At 43.5% G+C, this 25,423-nt stretch overlaps 1 protein-coding gene across 4 annotated transcripts in view; it reads right to left on the bottom strand.

Moving 5' to 3' along the window:
- Positions 1–7,072: 7,072 nt before the first annotated feature.
- CEPT1 (choline/ethanolamine phosphotransferase 1) overlaps positions 7,073–25,423 on the bottom strand; it is a 92,521-nt gene continuing 74,170 nt past the window's right edge. For all 4 annotated transcript variants that reach the window (XM_077481490.1, XM_077481492.1, XM_077481491.1 and 1 more), the window contains exons 7-9: positions 16,212–16,370; positions 13,853–13,978; positions 7,073–9,605 (exon numbers count right to left, since the gene is read on the bottom strand). In XM_077481490.1, coding sequence (XP_077337616.1) covers positions 9,486–9,605; positions 13,853–13,978; positions 16,212–16,370 — 405 coding nt within the window. In that variant the 3' untranslated portion in view covers positions 7,073–9,485. The remainder of the gene's footprint in view (positions 9,606–13,852; positions 13,979–16,211; positions 16,371–25,423) is intronic.

Here is a 25,423-nt window from a genome sequence, read left to right on the forward strand (position 1 = left end):
ACTGCTCATTAATGCCACCTATTAGTGCCCATTGATTCTGCTTATCAGTGCCATCTATCAGTGCTCATCAGTACCTTCCATCAGTGGCGGAAATACCAGGGTCGCTACAGTCGCACTTGCGACAGGGCCCTGGCATTCCATCACTGTAGGGGGGCCCCAGCAGGGATGCTATTTGCACGGCTCTGAGCCAAGCGCGTGTCTCTCATGGAACAGCAACACAGAGCCAGCATTAACCGTCCTCTCTCGCACGGGATGAGAGAGGACACGCAGCTGTTCTGCTCCTCCTTCTCCCCCCTCCCCTCTTCTGTGTGCTCCACGAGCAGTCACATGCAACGCCAACAACAAACTCACATTTCCCGCAGAGCAGACAGGGGAGGGGAAGGGGGTCCAGATCAGCTGCGTCTCCTCCCTCATCCAGTGCGAGAGAGGACGGACGGAGGGGGAGATGGAACTGCCAACGCCGGTGTCTTTATTCTGCTGTTCCATGAGAGACACGCTCTCCACTCAGAGCCGCGTTGTCCAGAGAAGGCAGATGGCACTGATGGGTAATGATAGAAGGTACTGATGGACAATGGAAGGCACTGATGATCACAGATAGAAGGCAATGGGTGGCATTAATGAGCACTGATAAGCACTGATAGGCGGCATTAATGGGCACAGATAGGTTGCATTGATGAGCACTGATGGGCATTGATGAGCACCGATAGGCAGAACTCATAGGTTGCGCTGAGGAACACTGATAGACAGAACTCAGGCAGTATTGATGAGCACTAATAGATGGCACCGATTGGCAGCATTAAAGAGTAATGATAGGTGGCACTGATGAATGCTGTTAGGCAGCATTAATGAGCCCTGATAGGCAACACTTGTACATGGAATTGATGAGCACTAATAGGTGGCATTGATGACTGGGGCATTGATCAGTGTAAACAATTTACTGACATTCTTGACAATGGCATTCCTTTCCTCAGTAGGGATGACCCGTACACCCCCCGGTTCGGTTCGCATCAGAACTTTCGAACGGACCACAAGTCTATGGGACTCGAACGTTCGAAATATAAAGTGCTAATTTTAATGGCTAATATGCAATATACTGTCCTAAAAAAGGGTTTGGGGACCTGGCTCCTGCCCCAGGGGACATGGGTTAATGCCTAAAATGTTTTTAAAAATGGCCGTTTTGGCGGGAGCACCGATTTTAATGACGATTAAAGTGAAAAAAAAGTGAAATATTCCTTTAAATATCGTGCCTGTGGGGTGTCTATAGTATGCCTGTGAAGTGCCACGCGTTTCCCCGTGTTTAGAACAGTCCCTGCACAAAATGACATTTAAAACGGAAAAAAAGTCATTTAAAACTGCTTGCGGTTTTAATGTTGTATCTGGTACCGGCAATATGGATGAAAATCATTGAGAAAAATGGCATGGGTAGCCCCCCTGCCCATTACCAGCCCCTTTGGGTCTTGTACGGATATTAAGGGGAACCCCGTACCCATATTAAAAAAAGGAAATGCGTGTGGCCCCCAGGCCCTATATACTCAGAACAGCAGTATACAGGCGGTGCAAACAAGACAGGGACTGTGTAGTTTTGTTGCGTTAAGTAGAATCTGTTTGTAATTTTCAACTGGTACATTTTTAAAAGTGTAGCTCCAGTCAAAAAAATCTATTTTTAAGCTTTTTGGAAAACATAGGGAAGGGTTATCAGCCCTGTATAATTTGTTTTGCCGTTCGTCTTTTTTCCTCTCACTTGCTGTTGTCTCCTTCCGTTTGCAAGTAGGAGACGTTTGTAAGTTGGATGTTTGAAAGTAGGGGCCTGCCCTATATGCTCTGCAGAAATGGCGGAACAAGGTGTTGGTGTTGCCACAACATTGTAAGCCCTCAAAGTGACTCTTGGTGGGCGCTGGAGCGCCCTGCTGTGAACGATTATATCAAGAATTGTAATTACATGCCATTGTTGAACAGTGGTAGAAAAATTGACCTTTGGTGGTTGTGGTGCTGGTGCCACAACACTATAAGTCCTCACAGTTACACTGGGTGGGCACAGGAACGGGCCCTACTGTGAACTATTATATCAAGAATTGTAATTACATGCCCCTGTTAAACAGGGGCAGAAAAATTGGGCCTTAGGCACTGGTGCCACGATACTGCAACCTTTCCCATATACTCTAGTTGTGGTACAGGAAGGAGCCCTGCTGCAAAGCATTGCATCAAAAATTGTAATTAAACGCCCCTGTTAAACAGGGGCTGAAAAATTGGGCTGGTGGCATCACCCAGAACCAAAAATGTTCTTCCAACATATCAGCGGAGGAGAAAGAGGATAGACAATCAACATAACAGGACAGTCACTCAGCATCAGCATAGGCAGTCTTGAAGGGATGTGATATTTCAAAAAAAATTATTCGGTTACATCAGCTTCAGGTGCTTGGTAGCTGTGGGTGATCCAAGACTGATTCATCTTGATGAAGGTCAGTCGATCAACTGAGTCGGTGGACAGGCGCACCCTGTGATCGGTAACTAACCACAAGCAGCACTGAAGGTGCGTTCCGAAAGAACGCTGGATGCAGGACAGGCCAGTAGCTCAATTGCATATTGTGCAAGCTCTGGCCAGTGATCCATCCTCAAGACCCAGTAAGCCAGAGGGTTTTCGGTAGGAAAGGTGTCCAAGTCTGCCCTTGCCCCTAGGTATTCCTGCACCATGTAAATCAGATGCTGGCGATGGTTGCTGGAACCGATCATACCTTGGGGCTGCGGACTAAAAAATTGTCTGAACGCATCGGTCAGGTGGCCACCTTCTCCACCGCTCCTTCTGACCGATGCCTCAGCAACACGTTGTCCAGGACCAGGCATTTGTAACCTCCCGGTCTCTGGGAACGCGTTGCGCAGACCTTTCTGCAAGGCCTCCCCGAGATGTCTCATCCTCATCTTGCCTTCGCAGAGGGAGCAAAGGTCGGCAACCTTAGCCTTGAACCGTGGATCAAGGAGAATGGCCAGCCAGTAATTGTCCCTCTCCTTGATCCGAAGAATACGAGGATCCTTCCACAGGCTTTGCATCAGGGGAGGCCATGCAGCGTAGGTTAGCTGAGGCATTCGGTCCGGAGTCCTCTGGGTCACTAAGGACTTTCCACGGGTTTGACAAGTCCACGGGTTTCTTGGGACTGTAAATCCTCCCTACAAGACTGCTGCTGCTGAGTGCCAGCCTCCACCTCCATGCTGACACAATCATCCTCTTCCTCCTCCTCATCCTGTGTGATGGGTGGCACAGCAGGAACACTGTCTGGATAAAGGGGGCCTTGAGAGGCAAGGAAGTCCTCCTCTTCCTGCCTCAAGTGCCCTGTCCATTATTCCACGCATCGTATGCTCCAAGAGGTGGACAAGAGGTATAGTGTCACTGATGCATGCACTGTCACTGCTCACCATCCTTGTGGCCTCCTCAAACGGTGACAGGACAGTCCATGCATCCCTGATCATGCCCCACTGGCGTAGTGAGAAAAAACCGAGCTCCCCTGACCCTGTCCTGGTGCCGTAGTCGCACAAGTACTCATTGATGGCCCTCTGCTGCGTGTGCAGCCGCTGCAGCATGGCCAACGTTGAGTTCCACCTGGTGGGCATGTCACATATAAGGCGGTTCTTGGGCAGGTTCAACTCCTTTTGGAGCTCAGCCAGCCGAGCACAGGCATTAAATGATTGGCAGAAATGCACACACTTTCCTGGCCTGCTTCAGGACATCCTGTAAGCCCGGGTACCTGCACAAGAACCGCTGCACCACCAGGTTAAGGACGTGAGCCACACAGGGCACATGGGTCAGTTGTCCCTGGCGGAGGGCGGAGAGGAGGTTGGTGCCATTGTCGCAAACCACCATTCCTGGCTTAAGCTGGCGTCAACCACCTCTCGGCCTGCCCCTGCAGAGCTGACAAAACATCTGCCCCAGTGTGGCTCCTGTCCCCCAAACAAACCAGCGCAGGCACGGCATGGCATCGTTTTGCCTGCGTACTTGCGTAGCCCCTGGAACCCCTACAGAGCACCACTGGTTCTGAGGACAAAGCACTGGAAGAGGCCATGGAGGAAGAAGAGGAGGGGGTGGAGGAGAGAGGTGTGTCACAACCAATAGTAGCATTTTGGAGGCGTGCTGGCGGAACAACCTCCAACACTACTGCACCTTGTCCTGCATCCTTCCCAGCTGCCAGAAGAGTGACCCAATGGGCCGTGAAAGACAGGTAATGTCCCTGTCCATGCCTGCTGGACCACGAGTCAGCGGTAATATGCACCTGATGCCCTGTCCAACGAGGCAAGGACATTTCCTTCCACATGCCGGTAGAGAGCCGGAATCGCCTTCCGTGAGAAAAAGTGGCATTTGGGGACCTGAAACTGAGGAACCGCACATTGTACAAACTCACGGAAGGGGGCCGAGTCTACCAACTGAAAAGGCAGCAGTTGAAGTGCTAGCAATTTAGCCAAGCTAGCATTCAACCGCTGGGCATGTGGATGGCTGGGAGTGAACTTCTTTCGCCGGTCCAGCAGCTGGGGCAGGGACATTTGCCTGCTATAATCGGACGTGGGTGTACTGCTAGCAGAGTGCTCGGAAGCACTTGGCTGTGACACACCTAATTCTACACCTTCATTCCTCTCAGAGCAGGTTTCAGAGAGGACTGAAGGTCTAGTGAGGTTGGAGATCCCAGCTGATGAGCAAGGAGAGGTCCGCTTTGTTCTTTGGTGTGGGTCTTTGAGGTACGCTTGCCAATGAGCTGCATGGCAGGTCAACATCTGTCTGGTCAAGCATGTGGTGCCCAAGGGGCTGATGTTTTGGCACGCGAGATATGCTTGAGACATATGTTGCAAATAGCAGCTGTGCGATCTGATGCACTCATCTTAAAAAAGGCCAACACCAAAGAACTTTTAGAATAACACGCAGAGGCAGCGCCCTGCACAGGCGGAGCTCTGCGGTGTGATTCAGTCGGTGTGCTTCCCCTAAGCTGGCCCCCGGAGGGCATCCTGCCTTGTTGGACATGTGCCTCCTCCTCCTCTCTCCTACCAGGCACCCACGTGGAGTCAGTGCCCTCATCATCCCCTCCCTCTTCATCGCTAGAGCAAACCTGGCAGTATGCTGCAGTTTGTGGAACATGACTGCCAGATTGCTGTCCTTCTTGAGCATCTCCTCTCTCTGCGCTCATGCTACTGCCTTCCTCTAGCTGAGTATCATCATCAGAGCCTACAAAACACTGGGCATCCTCCTGGAGCATGTACCCAACACTGTTCAGGAGACTCCTCAGGAGGACGTGGTGGGTCTAGGGAAGGAGTCACTGATGATGACATTGAGAGGAGGGAAGACGATGCGTTGGCAGCTGCTTTGCTACTACCCTGAGCCTGGGTGAGAGAGGATGAGGAGGATGAAGAGGGCTTGGTCATCCACTCTACCAAGTCGTTGGCATGTTGCGGCTCAACATGTCCAGCAGCCGAAAAGAAGGACAAGCGTGTCCCATGGCCACGTGCTGATGATGACGATGCACTGCTTCCACGACCAGCACTGTTGTCTCTAGACACAGAGCCTGCTTGCCCTCTTTTATCGGCTCGCGCCTGTCTGCCTCTCCTTGTTGGCCTTCCAGACATGGTAATGGTCTGAAGGGAGATGGGAAAACCAGCAATTGGGTAGTGTATATTGTGCTGGAGGCACACACACAACACCCACTAACTCCTGCAGATGGCTCAATTAGAGAAGAGCTATGTAGGTGGATATAAACGGTGCATACTGCGGTCAGGGCACGCAGACAGCACGCACAATCTCCTACAACTGACTGCAAGCTCTATTTAAAAAGAGCAAGATAGTTAGCTATATAGGTGGATATAGCGGTGTATACTGCGGTCAGGGCACGCAGACAGCACACACAATCTCCTACAACTGACTGCAAGCTCTATTAAAAAAGAGAAATATAGCTAGCTATATAGGTGGATATAATGGTGTATACTGCGGTCAGGGCACACAGACAACAACCACTACAGAAGAGCAAGAACACAAAATCGTCCGATAACGAACGGTGTATACTGTGTTGAAGGTACACAGAACACCCACTAACTCCTACAGACGCCAACACACTACACAAGGCCGCCACGCTGGCGCCTTATATAGTGTGGGGCGTGTACTACACAGCCTGAGCTATGATTGGCCACAGGCATCCTGCCTGTGGCCAATCATGGCTCTCCTCGCTGCCAGCGCTGTGATTGACCAAGCATGCGGGGTCACAATGCATGCTTGGCCAATCATGAGCCAGCAATGCACTGCGATGGCGCAGTGCATTGTGGGCCGTGAGCGCCACATAAATTTGGCACCAATGGCCCATAACGTTTGGTATTCGCTGAGCGGACGAACAGCCGATGTTCGACTCGAACACGAAGCTCATCCCTATTCCTCACAAAGACATAGCGTGGAAGGAAAGGGATGCGAATAACTGGCAAGTCTGTTTACATGTGATCAGCTGATCACATGGTAAAGGGCCGCTGCGATTGCGCTGGATGCACGTTCCAGGGGGCATGCGGAAACCAGGGTTCTGGGAGGATGTCCATGGACACCCTTCCAAAATTGGAAGCCCGGGGGGAGGCTCAGATGGAAGGAAGGCCCCATCATGGTTTTTTGCACCAGGGCCCTGAAGGTTCTATTTACGCCTCTGCTACTTGCAATTTACATTTTCATATCTGGCCATCTGCTATTTTGTCTCAATATTAAAACAATATGGATGATGGTACCCGCTCCTATCTTTAGTTAAATTAGATTGAGGCATCTCTTTAAATTACATTTGCTTTATCTGAACATTTGGGCTGGTCAAGTCTTTAAAATTAACCTGGCAGGATTTACTGGCTTGCATGTGACAACACAAGCTCCAGAGCTTTCATCCAGGTCTTTGGATTCACCACTTAGTGAACTGCTTACCAAAAGAAAGCATGCAGCTTGAGAAGTGTTGGAACATACTTATTCATGAGGCTGGTTGCATTTTAAAACACAATTGTGCAGGATCTCCTTTTTTCTGTCTTCAAGACGCACATAACATGAAGAAAAATAACACACAAATTCAGATACAGAGAAGAAAGCTAGTTCATAATCTGTAAACACACAGACACTTTTATTCCAGAAATGGTATATATATTAAGAGGAAACTGGAGTTCGATAAAATAAGCTGGGATCAAAGTGTTTAAAATGTGTATATTGCAGCCTTGTCACTCACTACTGGAATGACAGCCTTAAACCCATAATTGCTATCTTTTTGTAGTTGCCCTGAGTGAATCAAATTACACAAACCTTCCTTCTTTTCCACAGAGGGCTGAAAGATAATACAGATTCGTAGATGGATATCCCCCAAAATAGGTTTTCAGTCACAAACCAAACAAGATTTGCTTAGCAGAAAAATAAAAAGGAGTCTGATATTCTAATTTTGATCTTGATTTTAGTTTCCCTTGAATTTTAAGTCACTATGTAATGAATCCAAGTAAGGAACTTAAGACTTCAGTGGGTAAGCTGCTCTTAAACGCTCTCATTGCTCCCACCAAGGCAAAAAGCCGCTGGAACCTGATAGTGTCTGGATATAAAGTAACATGATGCTCCCTTCTGCCTTTCACAATTCACTGCTCTGGCCTAAGCAGCCTATTGCTGGCCCAAGTACTGTAACAGGCGTATGGTCTGCCCTCTGTAACCATCAACTTTCAGAAAGCTGGTAGTTGCCAATGGATTTCAGAACCTCCCATGCTATGATGGCTGCTTCCAAAATGCAGCAGTGTCATTTTATTATTCAAAACAGTTATTTTTAATGGCAAGTGCATGTGCGCTACTAAATTAGGATATGCCAATGTTAAAGATTTTAAGCATATGTGAAACATTTAAGGCCACATTCACACTGTAATCTCTATGATGCCTCTTCGACAGAGTTGCAGCAGAAAAATTCAGTAAAAAAAAAGCCAACTTTTTGCATGTGTATTCGTGTGTTAATGTATTCTATGGCTCAGAATGTTTATTTATTCCACCCATTAGAATGTATAAAACTCACCTACTGTTCATTTCGCATTTATGCGCCTTTGAACTTTTTTTTTTATGCTCTTTCTCCTGAAAGATTTTGGCAGGGTTTTTCTCTGCCTCTAAACCCCTGTTAACATCTATAGTGTGCTATGCTATTGCATGGGCACATAGGCTAACACTGAAGGGCATTAAAATAAAAAATAAAATAAAAAACTCAAATGACTATAAGTAGCGTTTTTTTTTTCACTCAAGTGTGCATGAGGCCCTGAAGAAATACTTGTAAAAGGCTAAATCGCTGCTCATAAAAGCAAGCCTGAATCTTGCTGTATTTCTTGTGCAACCAAGCACTACTAATTTACACGTTCATATATGCTTAAGGTACATTCAAGGAAATTCTGTCAAAGTTTTCTCCGTTTTGGATAGCTTGGTGAAAGGGTCCGATATTTATTACTGTCCTAACTTTGAAGCCGTTTAATTGTCACTGCAACAAGAAGCGTTAGAAAGTCTCTCCAACATGAATGCAGACAGCTGATATTGAGCTGAGATTCCAATCTTTTTATACTAGAAAAAAAAATAAAAAAGGTTTTGACTGAAATTGTACAATAAAATTCTCTGACACCGGCATAGTGTGTGCACATCCCTTTAAAATAGGTTGAAAAATAGACCGTCTGACAGAGGCAATTTATATTTTATGTAACATATTGAAATAAATGTCAAAAAACGTACATACAGTAGCTTTAAAGTATGTATAAAACCATTGATTTTGGATATTGTGGAAGGGCTAAATCCCCTTTCAGTTTTTTTTTTTCCTTCCGTATATAACCGCACTGGAGCCAAATTGGAAGACTTCCAGCTCACCTCCTGTTAAGGTTGATACCTGTAAAATTTTGGATTACTCCTCACTTTGTCCCTGGTAACAATGACCTTAAAGACAACTAAAAAGAGGATAGATCCTCCCAGGAAGAAACCGCAATAATAGCAATAAATCCTTCCACAGTATCCAAAACGTAAAAAAAAAAAAAAAAAAGAAAGAAACATTTTGGCTGGAGTTGTACCTAATAAAGTGTTTTTTATGCAGATGGAAACTTTTCAGTAAAATGGCAGCTCCCAAGAGATTTATTAAAATAATATTAGAAGATTGCAGTTATATGCAGGGGTGAAGCTACACTAAATGTACAAGATAAGGAGCATTAATATTTTCCACACAAGTGGTTATCTTCTTGTGTCCTTTAAAATACTGCATATTTAAAACGCTTTAGGGTTTTTCAAAAATCAAAACCAACGTATTTTCTTTTCATGCCCAACTCCTTTCAGAACTGTAATGACGTGCCACCGTAAAAAAACAATATTATTATGCCATATACATAGAAAACTGGGGCTTGAGGAATTAGAACAAGAAGTTTTCATTGACATTGAAGACACTGAAATATTTGTTTTGGATTTTGCCATCTCTTCTTTTATGAATCATGCATTTCTCTTCCTTAGTTTAGGTCACTTAATGGTGGTTATAATGTGAGCCGCTTGTTTTTATCCTGAAAACTTCAATGTGAAGATGAGAAGCTATTTGATTGCAGACGCTCACACTGTATCGTATCAAATCAAAGAGTGAAAGTACCTGTAAAGAATAAGATCGCTGAATTAGGTTTGGCTTTCCCTTTAATGGATTTTATACTAAACTTGGTAATTTTTAGAGTTATACAACAAGGCCGTTTTAGGCGAACAACTAACAGCATTTCTGTAGCAATGGATGGAAACTAAGCCTTGAAATGTGATGCAACAAATCCTAGAGGTTATATTTCCTATCTTTTTTTGATGTTACAAACCTTCTATAACATAGAAGAGTGGCAAAAAGTTACTATTCAGTGAAGCATTATTTATAAAATATTGAAGGGCATGTATTTATATATTGCTTTCATAATGACTGGAAATAAGGCAATTCACAAAGATGGATAGGCCATTATAACCCTTAAAGTGGTTGTAAAGTCACAAATTCCAAATCCTGGAAGCCCCTCTGTTATAGATATACTGTGCAGTATCCTTTTTTTTTTTTTAATTATGCAGCAAAATACCTTATTTCAAAGCGTTGATGTGTACTCACTTGACCTCCCGGCGCTCAGCTTCCCTGATCTAAGGACTACAGTGGGAGGGGCTGAGATTCCCCATTGACCCCAGCTGGGAGGGAGGACAGCAGTAGGAGATCACGTGAGCGCACAGCGGCGCTTTGAAATAAGGCGTTTCACTGCATCGTTTTTAAAACACAGATACTGCACAGTATATCTTTCTGTAAAAGAGGAACTTCCAGAATTTGGGATTCACGATTTTACAGCCATAGCTGTGGGAGGGGCAGGAGCAGATGGCTGACCCACAGACTCCCAAGATGACAGGAAGGAAGGGGGGGGGGGGGAGACTGTGGGCTGACAGAAGCACATAAAATGCCCACCATATTATGGATCAGCAGCCATGAATACCGTGGTCAGTGATCTAAGAGGGGGCACAGGAACAGGCAGGATCAACCAGGTATTTTACAGCATAGAGAGGGACACATGACACGGCAAGCACTATGCTGTATATCCTGCATTAAAGGAATAGGATCTTTTTTTTTTTTTTTTGAGTTACAACCACTTTAAAAAATTTGATCACAGACTCTGTGCATTCATAACTGAGCAGAGTAAACAGTGTTTACAGTGTCTCAGTTTATGAATGAACAGGAGCCGCTGTCTCCTGTCCATTCATTTTCAGTGAAGCTGAGGCTGCAGAGAAAGGGACTGGGGAATCCGTGCCCTCGGTCCTTTTCTCTGTCTCAAAGGGGTGATGTCAGGGGTCTGTTTAGCCCCCTGATATATCTCACCAAGGCGCCCCCCCGACAGGGCTGATATAAAAAAAAGAAGAAAAGATTGTAATAAAAATATTTAATAGGTAAAATTGTAAAAAATAAATAGAAATAAAATACTGACACTGTCCGCTTCCCCCCCTCCCTCAAAAAAAAATCACCCCTCAGTATGCCTAATGACACCAAAAGACTATGCGTTAACAGCCGCAAAATGTATGATTGCTTTTCAAGTTCCATCCCCGTATCTGAGAGATTAAACTCATGAAAGACCTCACGGCCAGATTAAACAACACACTCCCTAGCCACGAACTGGTTGGGGCCCTTTTGAATGCCCCTTTGATAATCTTTTGTTCATTGTGGTTGGCTTATATGGTGTAACTACAACCTCGGTCCTACAGTCCGTTGCTGGGATTCGCAGCATACTGCTTTCTATCTCATTTATTTGAGACTTACATGGGCCAAAGTTATATGCCGCTTTCCATTTCCGTTTTTCTTCTGATGTGCTAGCTCATTGATATATACCTTTACTTCTTCTCTGAGCTGTCTATGTTGACTGTTTTGCTTGTTAACTTCTGATAATGCTCTTTGCTATACCACTTGCCTTAAAGTGGCTGTAATCCAAAAAACAAAAACACATTCTCCTATCCCTTTAAGGGATAGCATATAGCCCAGTGCTTTTGCCATGTCAATTGTCCCTTTCTATGTTGTACAATACCTGGCTGATCCTGCCCTCCCCTCTGTAAACCGACCACGTTTATCTTGGCTGCTGATCTCTAATAGCACATCCAGTTTACGTGCCTCCGTCATCCAGCTATCTCCCCCTCTCCCTGTCAGTTCTGTAGTCTATGTATGCCAATCTCCTCCCTGCCCATCCCCTCTCATGTCTGTGTAATTCTATTCCTTGCAGCTGCACCAGTGCTTGTAAAGAAACATGTTCCAGTCGGGAGAACACACACTGATTGCCAACAGCAATGTATGGGAAAGTATGGGAAGTATGTACAATCAGCTTGCCGATACATGCGTAAGATTCTTCTTTGTGCTTTTCTAGTTGCCAGTGCTGCAAAAAAAGAACATACACACAAGTATTTGAGTTTTTTTTAAATTTTATTTTATGGCTCTGTAAGCATCCCTGTAATACTGATCTTTATGCAGCTGCATGCACTGTTCCATAAACAATATACCTAGGTTCCCATCAGTAAAACTGTGGCATTTTTTTTTTTTACCTCCCGTGTGCAATAGGGCTTACACCTATGGCATTTCATGAAACAGAAAGCTGATTAGCCTAAAACTATAACCAAATTAAATTTTGAAGAGACGTGAAGCTACACCTTCACAGCTGAAGATAGAATTCTTAAATACATACTATAAAATGCATGGGTATAGTGTAGTTTTCTGCCTCCTCTCTCTGATCCTTGACAATTAGGAGTGGGGATACATACATTCCAAATAATGTGCTGCTAAGATGTCCCTGTTCAGTGACTGGGATCAAATACAAATACAAATACTTCCAGTATCTTCACCACTACAAACGCTTATCTGCTTTTGAAAATGCTAGTTGGCCATCTGTCATATCGAGTCTATGCCATCAGACCATTCTCAATAATGAACTTGGAACAAGCAGTATGGAAGCTACTAAATCAGCATGACAGCCAGGTACCTAGTTTACATTTCAGAAGAAAAAGTCCACAACAGCAACTTCCATATTGCTTCAATATAGTTTTCCTCTAACAGCTTAGGTATGCAAATATATACCTGTGTGTGTATTATTGTGTATTTTTTTGCATTTCACACGTACATTTATGGCAGCATGATCAAATTTACCTAGCAAAATAGTCATGCAATCACAAGTTCTTATGCAAACAGATCTAAGAGACTTAAAGTGGAATTCCACCTTGATTTTTTTTTTTTTTTTTTTTTACATAATTACAGACCTTTAATCCTATAAAGCAGGGATATGCAATTAGGGGACCTCCAGCTGTTGCAGAACTACAAGTCCCATGAGGCATAGCGAGACTCTTACAGCCACAAGAATGACACCCAGAGGCAGAGGCATGATGGGACTTGTAGTTTTGCAACAGCTGGAGGTCCGCTAATTGCATATACCTGCTATAAAGAAACATTTGGGGATTTTTTTTTTTTTTTTTTTTTTTTTACACTTACCAGAAACACCCTGTTGCTATGTAGTGCTCCTAATCTGCCACTTCCTTGTCCACGGCGCTCCTCGTCACTTCCTCCCTTGCCTGTGCTACTGGGAAATGAGGCATCATTTCCCAGGAGTCTGTGGGCAGTAATGTGATCAAAAACAGGACAGGAAATTACACATTTAAGGCGGTTGCCATAACAATGGGGCAGGACCTTGCTGGTTACCCAGCATGCACCTCACCATTGCTAATCCAGGAAGAGGCATCGATTGGGCTTCCCCTGCTCACAATTATCATGGCAATGGCCAGAAGAGGATTTAATAAGCTGTGAGTATAAAATTAAATATCTCCTAAACCTATACGGTTTAGGAGATATGTGCAAAAAGACAGCCACTGCCGTCTACGGCGCATGCGTCGTGGACAGCGGCGTGCAGGCGCACAGAGAATGCCGCTGCTAATGGCAATATGCCGTTAGTGGCGGCTCCCGTGCACATGCGCGGGAGTGACGTCAGTGCTGCTCTGGCGCTGTGAGTGGCCGGAGCAGCGATATCCGCAAGAAAAATGGATGCTTCGTGCTACAGCGGTGACATCGCTGGCTCCTCTGTCAGGTAAGTGACACATAATGCTTTACCTTTGCAGGGAGACAAAGAGGAAGTAACCCCATTAGGGTTTACTTCCTCTTTAAGTTTACTACTTCATGCATGTGTCAAAAGAACCTAAAAGAAAAAGGCAGGCCATATGACCGGACCACATCGTATTTACATTCCAGTAAACTTGTAAACTACTTTGATGGCAAAATAAACACAAATTGTACAGTTTGACAAAATGTAATAACGTATTAAATGAAGTTTCACCAAGAATAAGGATACTGAGATAAAATCAAATACTTACCAGAGCAATCCACAGAACAATGTATTCATCTATGAAGCTGTTAAAATACTGATCTAGGAACAACAAGGCAGGTCCGATGAAAGCGGTATCATGCAAATGCATCTCGCTTTTTGTCATGTGCGCAACCTATAGCCAAAGTTAAAATACAATGCAAATAAAAAGAAAATTGGTTATTCAAAGAAGAGGAGACTATACACTTACCCTGAGAAAATTTGACAAACAAAAGTCCCCGAAAAATACATCGCACCTACCTTTTCAACGTTTTTATACAAAAACCATTTACAGTATAAAGACTATGTATACCAACATTATAATAGAAAAAATAAATAAACTAACAGGACTTATTGTTTTGGCACTACAGTATTTCACAAAAGTGAACACACCCCCTCACATTTTTGTAAATATGTTATTATTTCTTTCCATGTAACACTGAATAAATTACAGTTTGCTACAATGTAAAGTAGCGAGTGTACAGCTTGTATAACAGTGTAAATTTGCTGTCCCCTCAAAATAACTCAACACAGCCATTAATGTCTAAACCGCTGGTAAAAAAAAAGTGAGTACACTAAGTGAAAATGTCCAAATTGGGCCCAAAGTGTCAATGTTGTGTATGGCCACCATTATTTTCCAGCACTTCCTTAAACCTCTTGGGCAAGGAGTTCACCACAGCTTCACATGTTTGAAGATGCCCCACAGATACTCAATAGGGGTTAGGTCTGGAGACATGCTTGGCCAGTCCATCACCTTTACCCTCAGCTTCTTTAGCAAGGCAGCGGTCATCTTGGATGTGTGTTTGGGGTCGTTATGTTGGAAAACTGTCCTGAAGCCCAGTCTCCGAAGGGAGGGGATCATGCTCTACTTCAGTATGTCACAGTAGATGTTGGCATTCATGGTTCCCTAAATGAACTGTAGCTCCCCAGTGTGGGCAGCACTCATGTAGCCCCAGACCATGACACTCCCACCACCATGCTTGACTGTAGGCAAGATACGCTTGTCTTTGTACTCCTCACTTGGTTGCCGCCACATAAGCTTGACACCATATGAATAAAATAAGCTTATCTAGGACTCAGACCACAGCACATGGTTCCAGTAATTCATGTTCTTAGTCTGCTTGTCTTTAGCATCATCTTTAGAAGAGGCATCTTTAGAAGAGGCTTCCTTCTGGGACGATAGACATGCAGACCAAATTGATGCATATGGTCTGTTTTTCCCTTCCTCCCCATTTTTGTTTGTCTTTCTTTCCTGCTTCCCTTGCTGGCCCACTGCCTCCTCGCCCCTCCCCACCCCATATCCTCCTCTCCTATGCTTAACCCAAACCAAGAGGTTAACAGCCACAGTAGTTCAATCTCAAAATGACCATACTGTAATCTTTGCCCTTATTGCCTCAATCTGACTACTTTTAGTTCAATCTTATACATCACAATTAAGTTATATGTCATGTCATAATATACTCTACGCTCTGTCCTTGAAACAAAACTATTCAGCATAGTACTGATAACGACAAATATAAAGCTAGGCTATCAAATTACGAGAAACAGAGGTGTTGCAAAAACATACAGTATGTATAAAGCTAAAAAGGCATCACATATTTTATTAAGGCACTTTCATTTGCAGAGAGTGATATGCTGTAAGGATTACATATTATCGTCATATACTGGGAGAACATTCAACATCCAAGAGCAGTTAGACTTGGTGAATAGCTTACAGGAGAGTATGGGAAAAAGAAAGAGGGATCAAAGATGGGAGAATTCGAAGAGTACTGAAACATGGACCATGAAGTCCATGTAACGGAAAATCATTCTTCTTAACCCGTTTTCCTAGGCCTACAGACATTCCAGGTGTCTAATACGATCCACTTCAATAGACCAATCACCCAGGGAAGGCACCTCTGTCTATCTCCAGTGTCGAGGGATCACTGGCCTTGCCGTAGCTAGGAAGTGTTGCAACACATCTTTTTTTGCCAATTTAAGAGGGCCCGGGATCATGGATAGAAGGGCTATCTCTGGTGAGGGTTCAATGGAAGTCGCTATCAGTTTGCAGAACAGGTCAAATAATGATTGCCAGAGATTCCTTACAGGAATCTGAATACTTTTGATGGCTTGTAATGACAAATTTTACGAGGGGGCTTCAAAAAGTTTACACACTTTTTTTATATTTTATAGAGTTTAAAAATGTGCAGAAACTTCTTGAAGAAACCCGGTATTTGTAAACGGAAAATGGTTAGAAAATTAAAGTAAGAACATTTTTTCAAAAATCTAGAATCAAAATAACTCCTCCATCTTTGAACATACTTAGACCTTACAATATGGCTAGTATAACAAGTTCATAACATATAGTGGTATGAAAATTGACGGCTTACCACTAGCTTATTTGTTACTTTCGCAGAAACAAATCCAAATGCAAGAATATAAAGGCACGGATGCTTTTCAAAAAGCTGAACAGCAGATTTCTTGTAAATCATCGTTGCTAAAATAATGACTGTGCCAATGTGTAGCATTGGGGACAATACACTGGTTCCCTAGAATAGAAGTAAAATCATGAATAGAGAAAGAGAAAAAAAAAACAGCATACATAAATGGAAAATATCATTAAACATGTTGATAAGATACACAAAAAGGTGGATACAAATTATAATACTAGGGCAGAATATACTATAAAACATTAAAACAAATTGAAATATGCTCCTGCTGGCTTACAAAATCTTCACATGGGGAAAAAAAAAAAAAAAACTACATACAGTAGCAAAAAAGTAGGTGAACCCCTTGCAATTAATTGGTTTTCTGCAGTAAATTTGCCATAAAATGAAATCTGATCCTCATCTAAATCACAATAGACAAAGACAATGTGCTTAGGCTGATAACACAAATTATTTTAATTTCTCCTGTCTTTGTTGAACACACCCAGTAAACATTTTTAAAAATAAAAAAAAAGAAGAAAACAAACATGCCTTTTCGAATGGCCCAGAGCCCAGCCCCTAACCCCATAGAGATCCCATGGATTTACCTTAAAGCCCCATACACACTATTAGATTTTCTCCAATATTTTGTCTTCATATTTACCAAAACCATATAATAGGGGAGGTCAAACCTTAATTTCAATTTCTATGCAATCAGGCAGGCCATTGCACTACATGGTTTTGGTAAATCTGAAGACAAAAATATGCAGAAAATCTAATAGTGTGTATGGGGTCTAAAGCCTCGTACACACGGTACGATTGTTGGCCAACCGAGTGATTTTTGTCAAAAGGGCGTGTGCCAGGATCTTGTCTTGCATACCAACGGTACGCAATTGTCGTGCCACAAACACGAACGTAGTGGCGTACTACGAGGAATTTCAGCTCAAGCACCACTCATTGGGCCCCTTCCACTAATTTCGTGTTTGGTGAGCATCGATTCTGAGCATGCAAGTTTGTACTTTCAAATTTGTGTGATGGATTTGTGTACCGACCATAGGAAAATCTGATGTCAAACCGCTGTCCCTTTGAAAATTTACTAGCCTGTCATGCAACATTTGTTGGTCGAAAGTTGAACAATTGTCAAAAGGATCGTACTAACCATAAGAATTTAGGACAATAGTCTGTCAACAGTCCCCTGCCAACAATGGTACCTTGTGTATGAGGCTTAAGAGCGCCGTTCACACCAGACATCCTACATGTGTGTGAAACTAGGAAAATTCCTCTCCGAAACCCGGGCAGTCACCTGCAGAGTCCCTCAAGGCTCTCCTTTATCACCCGTTCTCTTCAACATTTACATTCGCACACTTCTCCAAATCATCAGATGCTCCCACTCTGCTTCCACTCTTACGTTGACGACACGCAACTTTATTTCCGGATCAATGGAAAAAAAGATCACCAACAACAACTTGAAAACTGCCTCAAATCAATAGAGGACTGGATGACCACTAACTCCCTCCAGCTGAACGAATCAAAGACAGAGCTTCTTATCTTACACCCAAATCATAAGCCCGCAACCAAAACCTCCTGGTCTCCACCAACCATCTTTGGGCAGACTATCTCCCCAAAGACCAAAGCCAAGAGTCTCGGGGTTATTTTAGACGCACAAATGTCAATGGATGCGCAAATAGGAGCAGTAGTCAGTGGATCTCACCACCTGCTGTGCATGCTTCACAGACTCATCCCTTTTATCCCAAAGAATGACAAGGCAGTGGTAGTTGGAACAATCATTAATTCACGACTGGACTACGCAAACTCGCTTTACATAGGATTACCACAATATCAACTTGCGCGATTACAACTGATCCAAAACACGGCGGCAAGGCTGATAAAAGGGAAAAAAACCTGAGAATCCATCTCTCCTTCGCTGAGGAGCTTACATTGGCTAACCGTAAAAAATCAGATCACGTTCAAGACCCTTTGCCTCACCCACAAATGCGTGCATAGAGAAGCTCCGCAATACCTAATGGAGAAAATAAATCATTACACACCAAACCGCAGTCTTCGATCAGCCAACAAAAACCTCCTCCTCGAGCCCAAAGCCCGGTATAAATCCAAGGGGGATCGGAGATTCGCTGTCCAAGGGCCTCGGCTATGGAATGCTCTACCAATCAACATCCGCCTGGAAGAAAATCACCTGGCTTTTAGGAAAAAACTCAAGACCTTCCTCTTTTAGCAGATTATCAAAGCTTGCCACAGCGCCTAGAGGCGATTCAGTTCGCATTGTGCTCTATACAAGAATTTCATTCATTCATATGTGTCTGAGCTAAAACAGTTTTGTTAAAGGAAATGGACAAGAATTCCTCCTGAACATTGTGCAGGTCTGATCCAGAGCTACCAAAAGCCCCTGGCTTGAAGTCATTGCTGTTAAAGAAGGTTCAACCAATTAATTCATTTCAAGGGTTCTGTTACTTTTTTCCTTCAGCACTGTGAAATGTTTATTGTGTTCAATAAAGATAAGAGAAAATAGAATCGTTTGTGGGTTATACGCTTAAGCAGCTTGGTGTTAATCCCTCTTGTTAATGCATTGAGTCAAATGCATTTGCAACACTTTTGGTTCTGACAGCAACCCCTACACCAAATTTAGGTAGTTTTAAAATGTGCCCCTTTTACATTGTGATGCAATGGATATGCCAAATTCAAAATACCAACACTTCAAATCTTATGAAAGGGAAGCCAATTAAGTCTAACTCTGCGCTTGTTACTCTCTCGCTACACCAAAACAGACAGGTTTGGCAAAAGTGTCTCGTAAATTCTAAAAGTGGCACAGGTTCGGGTACAAGTTCTAGACAGGTATCTGATTTTGGCACATTTTGCACTACTTTTAGAACAGATGAGAAAAAATTTCAACAAAATATGTCTGTGCCAGTCTTTATGAATTCTAGGGATTGTGTTGGTCTATTGTGACTTACATTAAATGATGAGCAGGAGCAGGATGTGAAGAATGTATATATGGTCTCCAGATGTTTTAATCTTATTGATGTTTTCTCTAGGTTAAGACTTCATTGTTATTATTTTACAGGACTTGTATAGTGCCAACAGTCTGCGCAACACTTAAAATTAAGCCAGATATTACAGTTACAATACAATTTGGTACAAGAGGAATCAGAGGGCCATGCTTGTTAGAGCTTACAATTGTAAAAGAAGCCATATTGGTTTTGCTATGGAAGCCCCATATTCTAAGTGGCAAGCCGTATGGATCAACCCAACAAACCCTGCAAGTACTATAACTTATAAGTGTATTTTTTTTTTGAGGAATATCATTTTTAAACGTTTATTATGAGTTTTGTAAGAGTACAGTATTATCTTGGAATGTTAGAGGTCTCCATAATGCTAGGAAACGTACTGCTACATTTACTACTTTAACGTATTACAAGCCCACTATTGTGTTTACAAGAAACCCATTTGAAAAAGTACTCTTTACATTTTTTGAAACGGGCTAAGTACTCTACACAATATCATTCAGTATATACTAACTATTCTAGGGGTGCAAGTATATTAGTTGCAAATAGAGCCCCAATTACGATAATGCAATCGCTATTTGTTAAAGTGGGTGATATATGTTTTTTTTTTATTGTGTAATTGGTATTCTCGTTTGTGTATTTTGGCAAACGTTTATATATCCCTCTCATTTAATATGGAGGTGTTGAAGCATTTTTTCCAATTTTGCATAAGTAACCCATTGGTTCCACTCATTGGATTTGACCCTAGATATACGGATTTAAAATGTTTTCTTAGTGCTAGGGAACTTACGCAATTTGCCTGCTACATCTTAGAAGCTAGGCTTACAGATTTTTGGAGGTGAAGTCATCCTCTGGAGCCTCAATATTCTTGTGTCTCACATACACATTTGTCTTTCTCATGTATTGATTTTGTTTTAGGAAGTCAGCTTATTCGTTGTCACCCCCAGGTTAACTACCTTGCTAGGGGATTGTTGGACCACTCTCCAGTTCGGTTGACCATTAGTATAGGGCAGTCAAGGCCTCAGGCATTCTGAAAATTACATTTTTGGGATTACTCTTTTTAAACATTCAGATCAATTATTATTACAACTGAATTGCTTTTTAACCACTTACAGACTGGAAGATTCCCCCCCTTAATGGCCAGGCACTGCTTTGGTTTAACTGATAATTGTGCAGTACCCAAACAAAACTGACATCCTTTCTTCCCCACAAATAGAGCTTTCTTTTTGTGGCATTTGATCACCTCTGAGGTCGGCAAGTGGTTAATTGATAAAAGACATTCAGCCTCCTCCTTAGTAGTGTGGAATACATTAAAGGCTCATTTAAGGGGTTTATGTTTAAAAGAAGCATCAGCCATTAAAACTAATACTAGGAAATGAGAAAACCAGTGCTAGGCAGCGGATTGATGATACTGAACAGGCATATCTAGTTAATCCCAATAGGGGGACAGAATGGGAATGGCTTGATGTTCAGCAATTTTATCACTCAAACTATATGTGGTGCGTAAAAATAAAAATAAATAAAAAATGTATGCATCCCAACTTTTTTGACAAAGGTGAAAAAAAAACACTGAATATTTGTTAGCAATGGTCTGCCCACATACCTGCTTTGCGATTATCCACAGATGACATATTTACACATACCCTTTTTATAATACAGGGATTTAGACTGTTTTATTAAGATCTTTATGCCTCTAAAGCTTCATATAGTGAACAGGATCTTCATTTTTTTTTTTATGAGGTTTCCATGCCTGAACTGAGGGAAGCAAATAGGAAGGTTTTGAATGCACCCATCACTTTAGAAGCATTACAAGCAGCAGTTGCAACTTTCCCTAATGTAAAGGAGTGATGAATTGCCCATCAAGATCTATAAAACTTTTGGTGATATACTCCTACAAGAACTACTCACCACAATAACAGATGCTAGATGTTAATTCTTACTCTCGGGGTGTGTCCAAGATGGTAAAGTGAGTAGCCGTCTATTCTGGAGCTCTGCTGCAGGGAAACCAATATTGCAATCCTGGCCGGGTGATTTAGAGCCTGTTTCTGAGCTGATTAACGGTGGATGGCACCTAAACATGCTGAGCGAGGCAGGGGAGGAAAAAAACTTTTCCTCCAGAAATAACAGCTACAGCCAGCCCTGAGAAATCGGTGGGGAGGCTGCCAGGCAACACGTGGCAACATGGCGTCCCAGACGGAGCTCCCAGAGGGATCTAATGCATCCACTCCAGGCATCCCGGAGGTCATCGCAGCCATAGCTACCAGCCAGGTGGCCGTTGCGGCATGCCAGGCGACCCTCACCACTAAAACTGAGGAAGTCCAGCTAGATGTGGGACTTGTCCGACAGGACCAGGACAAAGTCCACTCCCTCCTGTCTGCTGCGGAGACACTTGTTGGCCTGCTTGAGTACAGTGTGGTGGACAACTCAGGTGTGCTCCGCTCCCTGCACTCCAGGGTCAAGGTGCTGGAACACTGTGCAGAGGATGCAGAGAACTGATGCAGATGGAACAACTTCCGCATCGTTGGACTGGCGGAGGGTAAGAACTCACTGTTTACAGAAAAGCTGTTCAGATCCCTGTTGCCAGTGGCTCAGCTATCTCTTTACTCCACTCTTTAACCCACCATATGCCACCGCAGCCAAGCCCACAGGAGGCCCCCCTCGCACATTCATTCTGTGCCTTTTTAACTTTAGAGACCAGAATGAGTTGCTTAGAGTGGCAGGAGAGCAGGTTATCAGAACAGCCACATAATGCTGTTCCCGGATTTCTCCGTAGAGACCTAGAAGCTCCACCGATCCTTTGATTCTGTTAAAGTAGCCTTACGCACCAAAGGTATCAAGTATAGCGCGCTTTTCCCATCTAAGCTGAGAGCGGTGGATGGGGAGACAATCCGCTATTTTACATCTCCAAGGGATGCCGCTGACTGGTTGAAGACTTTGCGCTCACCCCACCCCCCCCCCCCCCCACCCCCCGAGATGAAGCACTTTTTTTGCACCCTTGATAATCCTTACTGCCACTCGAGGATTCTTCCTGGCTGTCTTTCTTTGCTAAAGTTATCACTATTGGCGTAGCATAGCTGGGTCGGCTGACCTTTGAATTGCATGGGTGCTGCTCATCAGTGAGGTTTAGAGTCCTGTTGGTCTCTGCTGGAATAACAGTTCTAAGTTATGTGCCCCTGGCATAGCCCAGGTGATTACCAAGCACCCAGCTATGGTGACATTACATTACAGCATCTCCAATGGAACTTTTATGATGGTTTTCCCTTTACTGGTTCCAGGTGATAAACCATGCTGAGATTCCTAAATCTCTGCATCTGACAAACGTCTCCCAGTTTGTTGCCCTAGGGCAGGTTGTTTGAGTCTAATGCGGTCTCACTTTAGGTGGGTCTCATGGGGTGGGGGAATGGGCTGCCGTTGCTGACAGAATGTTACAGTATATGTTGAATTATGTGTTGGGTTTTTAATTTTATTTTCACTAATGCACAGTTTAAATGCCATGTTCCTTTCTGGTATGGTTTGATCTTTCTCACAAAAGATGACAGTTCTGAAGTGGCTTGGCGGGCTGGGAGTGGTTGGTCCCATGATGGAACGAAACCCCCCTTCTGTGGGCTTCCCTGGAGGGTGGGAATGGGGACGCTGTGGGTGACCTGCGGTTCTCAATGTACTTACCAACTAGCATGTCTCAGGTATCCCTAGTTTCTTGGAATGTACAGGAGTGTAATTCTGCCGATAAACGTTCCTTAGTTTTTAAATTTTTACGGAAGTACTCCCCGCACATCTGTGTCCTGCAGGAAACCCACCTCCTTGGGTCTAAGATTTTGAGCCTTAAAAAGAGCCTGGGTGGGTGCACATTACCACGCAACATATTCCAGCTACTCAAGGGGGGTGTGTATACTGATACAGGACAGACCCTGGGGGAAGATATAGTATCATGCATGCCTTGATAGCTTCTGTGCCTTGTGTACTAGTGTGTACCTCCAGAGAAGAAGTTTCAGGAGGCTATCTACTAGTACTGGTTGACCAACGCTGAGACCATCACTCCCCCGATACAGTGGGATGTCTTTAAGGCCTGGTCCGGGGGAAGAGTAAATATATACTGTATCGCTGTGGAGCGAAGGCCATCTGTGCAGTCTCTGGAGGCGTTGGAGGAGGTGGCCAGAGAGGGAGGCTGCTTACATAGCCAACCCTGATAATGGCACTTATGGGGCTTGGCAATTTGCTCTGAGAGAGGTCTCCTACTTAAGGTTGGAATGATGCAGAAGTCCCTTTTGAACACTGCCTATCGGGTTTTTGAATGTGGCAACAAGAACGGTTGATTGCTGGCTTGGTTAGCCAGAGGTTAATTCGTGGTCAACCACATTACTGGGATTAAGGACTCTAGTGGGGGAAGTGCGGAGATCGCCTAGCAGTATAAATGAAAGGTTCTTTCACTTTTACAGGGCTCTGTACTCCTCTAGGGTGGACTACACTTCGGATGAATTGGTTACTTTTCTAGGTAATGTTGACCCTGCGATGAATGAGGGACTGGAGTTTGCCATCACCCTGGAGGATATACAGATTGCTCAACTCCAGGCTGGGAAGACTTCCGGGATGGATGGCCTCCCAGCTGAATACTATTCCCATTATCAGGAGCTGCTTGCCCTGGGCTCCTTCTGCTGTCAATCGAATCCAGTGACATGGGGGGCAGGGCCGAGTCTGCTGTCTGTTTTAATGGACACAGCAGCAGGACTCAGGAGCGCCCCCGCAGAAGTGCCCCCATAAAAAGCGGCTCTCCGAGGAGGGAAACTCTAGAAGAGGAGGAGCCAGAAGCGCTGCAGGGGGACCCCAGAAAAGAGGGATCGGGGCCACTCTGTGCAAAACCCTTGCACAGAAGTATAACATAACTACATAGACGTTCTCAACAAAGATCACTTATCCGGCGCTTAGAAAAATTACATATAAGGTAGAAAAGCAGCTGCTAGAATGTAAAAAATTTCTAAAAAAGGAAGCAATCAAAACTACAGTTTAAAATATATTAAATCAAAAAGTGGTCTTTCAACCTTCAGCAGCGCTGAAGATTTTACATAGAAGCTTAATAGTCTATGAATCCAGCTAAAACTGGAAAACATCGTATTTTGCATATAACAGTTCATAGGTGATTCATCTGCTGTTTAAAACGTTCGACCATCAATACATCTAGTGCTTAAGATCCCTCTAGGAATTGCACTCACCAGAAACAAGATAAATCAAAGCCTCGTAGCTACGATCGTTGCCACGCGTACATCCATCCAATCCACGGTGACTGATCAGCAGATAAGAAGACAACACTCACGTCCGATTCACTGCTTTACAGTTTGACACCATAAGGCTTACTCTCTCCTTATTTGCCCGAGTATTATGGATAGCTTTCAGCTGACCGGATATTGGTGAATCAGAGGACGCGAGTGTTGGTCTTCATATCTGCTGATCGGTCACCATGGATTGGACGGATGTTCATGTGGCACTGCTGAAGTTTGAAAGACTACTTTTTGATTTATTTTAAACTGTAGTTTTGATTGCTTACTTTTTTAGAAAGGTAAATAACAGGTTTGTTATTTTAAAAGAAAAAAAAAAAAAACGACCCTTTACAATCACTTTAAAGTATGTTAATGGAATGTCTAACTATCAAGATAACTAGAGACAAGAGTTTTGTTTAATGAATTGTTTGTATGTGTTGTGAAAAAAGGAAAAAAAAAGTTTAAAAAATAATAATAAAAAAAATATATATAAAAAGTATTTGAACTTAAAAACAAAAAAAAAATGAGGAGCACATTACATTTGCAGGCAAATCACTGCATAAAACCAGTTCATTTCAAGGGACATACATTTTCCTGCCAGTGTATACATCGTTACATTTTCCAAAGCTGTGCCAATTTAACTATGCCTGCATGTAATGGTTTAGGAACCAGCAGTTTATATAAATTTCAAAGTGTAAGTTCACCAATACAGAAAATCTGTAAAAGATGAACTAACCCTGGACCCCCTCCCCACCCCCCAGTCCCTGCTATACTTACCTCCCAAAGTGCCAATCCGTCAGGGAATTTGAAATTCCTTCTGCTTTCTCTCCTCTCTGTCCAGCAATGCCAATATGGGCCAAACGGATTCTGATTGCTCAGCACCATCCACGTGGCAGTGCAGACC

Source organism: Lithobates pipiens, unplaced genomic scaffold (genome assembly GCF_037356315.1).
Source record: "Lithobates pipiens isolate NorthernLeopardFrog02 unplaced genomic scaffold, aLitPip1_a1.2 Scaffold_16, whole genome shotgun sequence".
Taxonomy (NCBI): Eukaryota; Metazoa; Chordata; class Amphibia; order Anura; family Ranidae; genus Lithobates; species Lithobates pipiens.